At 35.9% G+C, this 8,578-nt stretch overlaps 1 protein-coding gene across 1 annotated transcript; it reads right to left on the bottom strand.

Moving 5' to 3' along the window:
• Positions 1–2,519: 2,519 nt before the first annotated feature.
• LOC137408787 (kinesin-like protein KIF21B) lies at positions 2,520–5,889 on the bottom strand. The gene is made up of 3 exons (XM_068095371.1): positions 5,787–5,889; positions 5,022–5,221; positions 2,520–2,997 (listed from the first exon to the last, which is right to left on the bottom strand). The coding sequence occupies exons 1-3, from the start codon at positions 5,832–5,834 to the stop codon at positions 2,943–2,945; spliced, it is 303 nt and encodes a 100-aa protein (XP_067951472.1). The 5' UTR covers positions 5,835–5,889; the 3' UTR covers positions 2,520–2,942.
• Positions 5,890–8,578: the final 2,689 nt, after the last annotated feature.

Below are 8,578 nucleotides of genomic sequence, written 5' to 3'. Positions count from 1 at the left end.
TGTGGGGGATTGGGAGAGAGGGGGTAGCCTGGGCATGGATCTCTCCCAATCCCCACAAGAGCCATGCCCAGGCTACCCTCCATATCTATGGGGAGTGGTTATATATCATTGCTGATACACATTATTTTCTAAGTGGCTGAAAGCTCTGAAATCTTAGTCAGTTGTGGCTAGATTATACTTTATCAGTAGGCCTAAATATTACATATTTGCAGACAAAGTGACTCAAATACAAATATACTAGAGCTTTTGAGGATCTTGTATCTTACGTGAATTCAGTAAAGATTTGACTTATTGCATATCATCTCAAAATTTATCTTGCAGTATGGAAATTTTTTATTTTGCTGTCAATAGCAAATTAGACAGAAGCTCTTGAAAGGGTATGATATTTTCAACCTATCTCTGAAATTACCTTAATACATTAGATGACCCATAGAAAACTGAGTGATGTCGGAGTGTGAAATTTTAATGCCATTACTTTGGCATTAAAATAATACTTACCATTATTTTTAGAAGAAGGTGAAAGACAGTTTTGCAAAATACTAATGAGGAAGCAGATTACTTTAAACGGAGCAGTGGAGCTCAACACTAAATTAGTGAAGTGTGAGTGGTTATAGGTGTGAAGTATCTCTGCGTATTCTGTAAAATGGAACGTGAGATACTTTCCAAACAGTGCACATTTTACATATAGTCTTGGCTCATGTTCTGATCACTAAGTGTGTAAAAACTCACTAGAGTGTTTTTGTAGGGAGTGAATGCTCTCGACACAGCGAGAAAACTCTCCTGTTAAATATACATAACATTGATCTAATTCAACATGCCTGCATTGTGAAGCGTGCAAACGTCTGGCTCATTGCTTTATGCCATACTTCCAAACGATACCTGGGTGGTATGGTTTGCTAAAGAAATATGTTTTTACCCTAACAGCCTTACAAGGTAATGATTTTTATCGTCACGGTCACACCTATGGCAGTTATTTCGGAGCTCAAGATGTAAATGTAAAAGCTGAAATTAGTAAAATAAAGTTGAGATTAATATTATACAAACAAGATGTCACTTTAACCACATTTACATGTTTAAAAAATTAAGCATCTTCAATAAGTTTATTTTTTGAATAAGATTATTTGATAAAAAAATTAAAGATTTAAGTTAGTAAAGAGTCTTCCAGGTGTAGTAATTGGATTCCTGTTCATAGATAGAAATGATGTCTTCCAGGTGTAGTAATTGGATTTCTGTTCATAGATAGAAATGATGTTCAAAACGCACCTGGCATTGAAAGATATTTCTTACATTATCAAATCAAAACTACCTTATTTGGTGATGCAAGAGTACAAGTTTAGTTGCAGTTTGTTTCAAGTGTATTATTAACGTTAGTTAGCAAATGCAAACTGGCACCTGCGACTGGTATTATTTCAATGATAGTTCTTAAAACTCGCTCAAAATTCATGACTCAGTCGCAATGCGAAATCAGAAAGTGGAGTCAGTTATTTGGTATCACTAAATAAATGCCAAGTAAATTGTTTGTTTATTAATATTTAAAATGTTTAGTTACAAAAGCCTTTGGAAAGCGTTGACTGCTGCTAACAGCTTGATAATGGCGTTCCCTTAATAATAACCTTTAACTCAAAGTTCTTTAGATGAGAAGTCATTGAGAAACATATTAGTTTTCTCAAACTGACCAACTGGAAAAAAAGGGAATACTATAACATGCTCCACCCACACAGTACCAACTCATTATCAATGTTTAACTGTAGAGTAAGTAAGCAAGTATCACAGAGGGCTTCAAAGACCACATGGTAGACTACATTATGAGGTTTTTTATTACTTCGCAATACTACCTTCAGAACTGTTATCTTGCATTACTACCTTCATAACTGTTACTTTGCAATACTACCTTCATAACTGTTACTTTACAATGCTACCTTCATAACTGTTACATTGCAATGCTACCTTCATCACTGTTACTTCGCAATACTACCATCATAACTGTTACTTTGCAATACTACCTTCAGAACTGTTACTTTGCAATGCTACCTTCAGAACTGTTACTTTGCCTTTAAAAGTATCATTTTGATGTGTTTCCTTCCTTAAGGTGAATTATCATATCTATAAATGCATGCTTTTATTGGACCGAGGATGCAAACGCATGCAGCTCAACAATGAAACACTCAACTATTGATGTTATTGTATAGTTTTAATAAAATTAGACTAGCTGTGAGCCAATGTTGTTATGATAAACATATGTAGGTACCTTACAAAATTAGAGCAAAGTAAAAGGATTCGTGTTGATACATAAGACAGCTCCATTACTCTTAAAGTTAGTTTATTTTTGAGATAATTTCAACGAACAAGATTGAATACAATAAAGCCTATTGCACCAAAAATAAATGCGCATTTCGAAAATCTACGGCCAGTTAAAACAGACAAAGTGTTTAAAAGGTTAAAATAAATATCGACGAGAAGAGAAGAATAATTGCATCGATGGATATGATGTAACATCATGATGATCTTTGACACGAAAGAGTTTATAGTCGGATGTGTCCTAGGAATATAGACACATGCAAAGTACATGGGTCAAACAATTTGAACATTGATTTAAAAAAGGAATGTATAAGATAATTTTCCTGCATAGTCATCAACCGCAGGAACGACAACGATGACCAACAAGTATTTATATATGAAAAAGGCTGTTACTTGCTGTAAAAGATATGTGATGAACACTGGTGTAAATTGGAACTGCTTGCATAAAATTTCAGGATATGTTAGATTAAATATTTTAAAGACCTAAGTTTTACTTGCAGTTTGATACAATTCGTCAGCCTGAGTTCAAGTTGTAGTTGGACGATTTTAGATTATAAGTTGATGTATTTTTGTTCATCAACAAAAATAGCTACATAAATACAGACAAAAAATATGAGAATATGGAGAATGAATCTGTGCTTTGGCTATGAACTGTATAGTTTATGTGGGTCCATCCACCAGATCCTTATCGTGCAATCACTGAAAGAGCATGAACCATGTCTGTTATACATGCTAAATCGTGGCGCATGAAAAGTTCTTGGACAAAGAACAAGATATGTTGGTACAACCAACCAAAGTTATCAACTTCTCCAATTGGCATATTTACACAATTCACACAATGATGCTATTGAATAACTATAAAAGAAACTGTCAGCCCAATATATTGCATTTATTTAAGATTTTGTTTGACGTATCAACAACGTTGGATGCTTAAGGGGTTCTAGTCGCGTTAAAAATATCAATCGGTTTTGCTCCCAATTGACAAAGTAGCATCGCAATCATTTGACCGCTATACAATTTGTAAAACGTCACTTTTGAGGCATCTGTATTGCCACACCGATCGACTAGGTAAGTAGTCACACAGTCAGTACAAAAATCATTAGTATTGCTTAAGCGAACGGTTCTCAGTAAATCAGGCAGCAAGACGCTATGCGACTACTTGTGCTTACTCATGATTTATCATTAAAAATGGGTAAAAAATTTTGTGATTATACTCGAATGCATACAGTAATCAGTGAATTAATTGGATTTAAGGAAAAGCCAGTAAATCTATACTATTTGGCTAATTGGCCAAGTGTCTCATTAGAACACATGGGTGACAGACGTAACATTAAATTTACAATAAGCTTACATAATTTGTATATTGAACAATTACCTACCTCTGGTGACAGTAAGTACTATATACTAGTTAGTAGATATAGTGAACAGTTACCTACCTCTGGTGACAGTAAGTACTATATACTAGCTAGTAGATATAGTGAACAATTACCTACCTTTGGTGACGGTAAGTACTATTTACTAGCTAGTAGATATACTGAAAAGTAGTGCTGGGCACGGGTAGTAATACTCGTTGAACTCGCGGGTTTATCTTCTCTCGAGTATCGGGTAATAGAGATTTCGGGTATTCCGGTCCTTCAGGTTCGGGTTTTGACTTTCAAGTTCGGGTTTTGGTACACGGATCTGTCGGGTAGTGTTAACAAAAACTCGGTCTATTGCATCCTGCGCTCTTAGTCTGGGACCACAGGGCATCTCTGTGTCATTTTTGCTAAGGAGGCATGACAATGGAGTTTAACGAGTCTTTAATTTAATGGATAGAATAAAATATATCATACCTTATTTACTATGCCTACTAGAAATATTGTAGTCAAGCAGTGATTACTTGTCATTAAAAGGTGAGAAGAAATACTTACATCACATTTTATTTGCGCAATTAGCCAAATCGGCTTCGTAAACAAATCTATGCCATTTTTAATACGGCGCGTGTTCGCTATCACCAATAACACATAGGTCCTTAGTCTGTTTCCGCTATCGCCTTGATAGAAACAGCTATCAGCGTTGATAGTAGCAGTGAAAATTTAATAACTCTGTTTAAATTGATTACTACAGCTAGCTATGATGGATTACATAATTCATTATAACCAAGTTTTACTAAGCCAACAAGCCTTACTAACGGAAAAAGCCGATAATGTAAAGTTTTTTATGATATTTGGAGCACCATCTACAAAAAGTCAGAGGTACATAGAACATGCTTAAGTATTAAGCTACCATAGACCCTATCTTCTGCCACCTGTTGACACGAAAATGCCCTGTAGCCCCAGACTATCTTGACTGTTTAACAATCCACCCGTTAACGCTGCGAGTACGAATGTCAGTCAATAAAAACTTTGAAAAATGATAAATAAATTGAAAAGAAATATAATTGCTTTGTAAATTTGAAGATATATCTGTTTAGAAAATTTAAACATAAAATCCATATCAATAAACCCGATACCCGAAAAACCCGTAGGCAAAGAAATACCCGAGCCTAGCACTACTAGCTACCCGATACTCGAAAAACCCGAGCAGAAGGGGGCGGGTCTAAACCCGTTGACCAAGAAGTACTCGTGCCCAGCACTACTGAAAAGTATCCTGCCTCTAATGGCAGTAAGTACGATATACTAGCTAGTAGATATATTGAACAATTACCTACCTCTAGTGACAGTAAGTACTATATACTACTTTACCTAGAGGCAGTAAAGAGATTGCTGCGGTTGGTAGCCATAGAGTTGACGGCTAATGAATGAGCACGCACTTCATTTAGCTGCTGGCAAGTCTCGTTTGACCGAATCTTCACAGTGCCAGAGCGACAGCAGCTTAGCAATATGTCATCATCTGGTAGCATGCACATGTCGGTGATCCAGTCCTTATGGGCGCCATTAACTGACTGAAAACAATGCAAGTTGAGGAATGAGGAACCAGGAGTTTGTTTGAAATTGACATTCAACTTAAGCGGAAAGGAGCGGCGTGAACTGCATTAAAGATGGTAAAGATTAAACACTGGCAAATCAACTTGTCCCTTTTGAATGAGTCAACAATGCAATCCTGCAATATGAAACTTTTAATCATAAACGAGTCTCTGTATTGTAACAAACCTACAAGACATTTGCAAATATTGGTGAGAGACACAGCATAATGTCTTGCGTATGACAGGTTGATCTGGTGAGACTGAACCAGATGGGCTCAACAATGCAGCAATGACTAGGTCTGACATATTTTATATTGACTCTGATCTCTAGGCCATCAAGTAGGATCACAATTGGATTGAGTGATTACCAGGAAAACCGATATACTGATATCAATCATTCACTCCATCTCAAATATTACTTCTAATAAAAAATATTTATTACAAAGTGGTGATCTTGATTGGTGACCATTACCGGAAATAACTATCACCTTTATTTTGCTATTAAATAGAGCAACACCTAGTATTGTAAAAACACCAATTTTACCTGTGGTTGAGAAGAGGGTTCACTGAGGTTCCATTTTTTGATACGCATATCCCGAGAACCACTAAAAAGGATGTCCTGACGATGCGCGAGACATTGAACACCATCATAGTGAGGAGGGTCCATAGTAATATTGGCCTGAATTGGATAATTTGAAGTTTGTTCATTGGAAATATCAAATCCCTTAATTAGATGATCCTTGGAGCCAGTTAAGAGTTGTTCTTTCCTTCTTGAGTCGTTGTATAAACTAAGGCAAATAATCGGTGCTTGGTGGCCGCTAGCAACCTTTCCGACTGCCGATAGCCTGTAAGCGTACAATATTTTACAGATCACCAGCCTTGACAGTTTAAATGAATATAGCAATTAGTCATCAAAAAGGTGCAGAAGCTAAATTGCTAGATTTAGTTGTAAGTGCTGTTAACAATATATATATGGTTAAATGATGTTGTGCATGCAAGCGGACAACCAATGAAAAATAACTGTCAGTTACAAAATGCCACACAGGGTAGATCAAATACACATTAGGAGTGACCCTTGGACTTATACAAAGAAAGAAGATTACGGTTGTGCGCATAAACCACTGATAGAAGAAAGGTTATAGCTGTGTACATAAACCACCTATAGATGAATGGTTATAGATGTGTACATAAACCACCTATGGAAGGTTATAGTTGTGTACATAAATCACCTATAGAAGAGAGTTACAACTGTGGTGGATTTTCTAAGATTCATACACCAACCTCTAATAATAGTAAGTACTATATACTAGCTAGTAGATATATGGATAAGTATCCTACCTCTAATGGCAGAAAGTACAATATACTAGCTTGTAGATATATGGAGAAGTACACTACTTCTAATGGCAGTAAGTACTATATACTAGCTAGTAGATATATGGAAAAATATCCTACCTCTAATGACAGTAAGTACAATATACTAGCTAGTAAATATATCGAGAAGTATCCTACCTCTAATGACAGTAAGTACAATATACTAGCTAGTAGATATATCGAGAAGTATCCTACCTCTAATGACAGTAAGTACAATATACTAGCTAGTAGATATATCGAGAAGTATCCCACCTCTAATGACAGTAAGTACAATATACTAGCTAGTAGATATATCGAGAAGTATCCCACCTCTAATGACAGTAAGTACAATATACTAGCTAGTAGATATATCGAGAAGTACCCCACCTCTAATGACAGTAAGTACAATATACTAGCTAGTAGATATATCGAGAAGTATCCCACCTCTAATGACAGTAAGTACAATATACTAGCTAGTAGATATATCGAGAAGTACCCCACCTCTAATGACAGTAAGTACAATATACTAGCTAGTAGATATATCGAGAAGTATCCCACCTCTAATGACAGTAAGTACAATATACTAGCTAGTAGATATATCGAGAAGTATCCCACCTCTAATGACAGTAAGTACAATATACTAGCTAGTAGATATATCGAGAAGTATCCCACCTCTAATGACAGTAAGTACAATATACTAGCTAGTAGATATATCGAGAAGTATCCCACCTCTAATGACAGTAAGTACAATATACTAGCTAGTAGATATATCGAGAAGTATCCCACCTTGGATGTGGTATAAAAACCTTTTCATATTTTTGACATAAGTACTAACAACTAACAGTGACTAACAACTACCAACTACAGTGACTAACAACTATTTTACCTATCTATAATTTTGCTTGTTACATTTGCATTAGACCCTTGCCATACGAAATAAATTTGTTCCGGTGTTGGCATCGTAACATAAAAATGTCGTATAGAGGGGTGTAGAAGCCCATCATGATTATTTAATACAAACACCCCTTGGTGAAAATCATCAAACTTTTATATTTTCGTACTGACAGATTGATCTGGTGAGACTGAACCAGATAGGCCCAACAATGCAGCAATGACTAGGTCTGACGTATTTTATAACGACTCTGATCTCCAGGCCATCAAGTGGGATCACGATTGGATTGAGTAATTACCAGGAAAAACTGATATACTGAAATTGATCATTCACTCCATCTCAAATTTTATGTGATGAACAACACTAAAAATTAATGAGAAAATATTATGTTAACCTTGGTAACTACAGTTACTATTACTAATATTTTTAAAGTGCTTTTAACAGAAATAGCTGTCAATGAGAGTGTGTGCCTCAAAATTCTCTAATTTTCGTAATCTTCAATTTTTTTTAACTGGAAAATTCTCAAACTATAATATACACAAATATTTACAAGGAAATTGAAGACAAGCCGGCATCCAAACTAAATCCATCATTATCAGAGGGATTCTTAGCAACAACATTACATTTATGGACAACATACAAACTAACAAATGTAGATTTTTATTCTAGGGATCGTAACTGAAAAAAACGCATCAACTTACGTATTGAGGTCCCAGAGCTGAACGGTGGTTCCAGTAGTTGTGTATAGTTTATGACCATCTCTGCTGACTTGGATATCAAACATCTGCTGCTCTCCCTGTTGGAGAATGGCCTGACTGCTCGACGCTGGCTCCACAGGGATACTGTCATGCACCAGACCAGAGGAACTGCAACATAAGATATAAAACCTCACATTGTGTCCATCTCTGTTGGCACAGTATTCACTATAATAGGAACTAACCGTTATGATAGGAACTAACGGTTATGATAGGAACTAACCGTTATGATAGAAACTAACCGTTTTGATAGGAACTAACCGTAAGAATAGGAACTAACCGTTACGATAGGAACTAACCGTTACGATAGGAACTAACCGTTACGATGGGAACTAACCG

This window comes from Watersipora subatra, chromosome 11 (genome assembly GCF_963576615.1).
Source record: "Watersipora subatra chromosome 11, tzWatSuba1.1, whole genome shotgun sequence".
NCBI lineage: Eukaryota > Metazoa > Bryozoa > Gymnolaemata > Cheilostomatida > Watersiporidae > Watersipora > Watersipora subatra.
The sequence above is the reverse complement of the archived record's forward strand: the minus strand, read 5'-3'. Positions and strand labels throughout refer to the sequence as shown.

Bases quoted from the DNA above. Each gene is read 5' to 3' on its own strand.
- LOC137408787 (XM_068095371.1), bottom strand. From the start codon at position 5,834: ATGCGTATCAAAAAATGGAACCTCAGTGAACCCTCTTCTCAACCACAG. The intron at 5,222-5,786 runs GTAAAATTGGTG...CATTGTTTTCAG, and splicing joins AACCCTCTTCTCAACCACAG to TCAGTTAATGGCGCCCATAA. The intron at 2,998-5,021 runs GTAAAGTAGTAT...ATGCTCTTTCAG, and splicing joins AATCTCTTTACTGCCTCTAG to TGATTGCACGATAAGGATCT.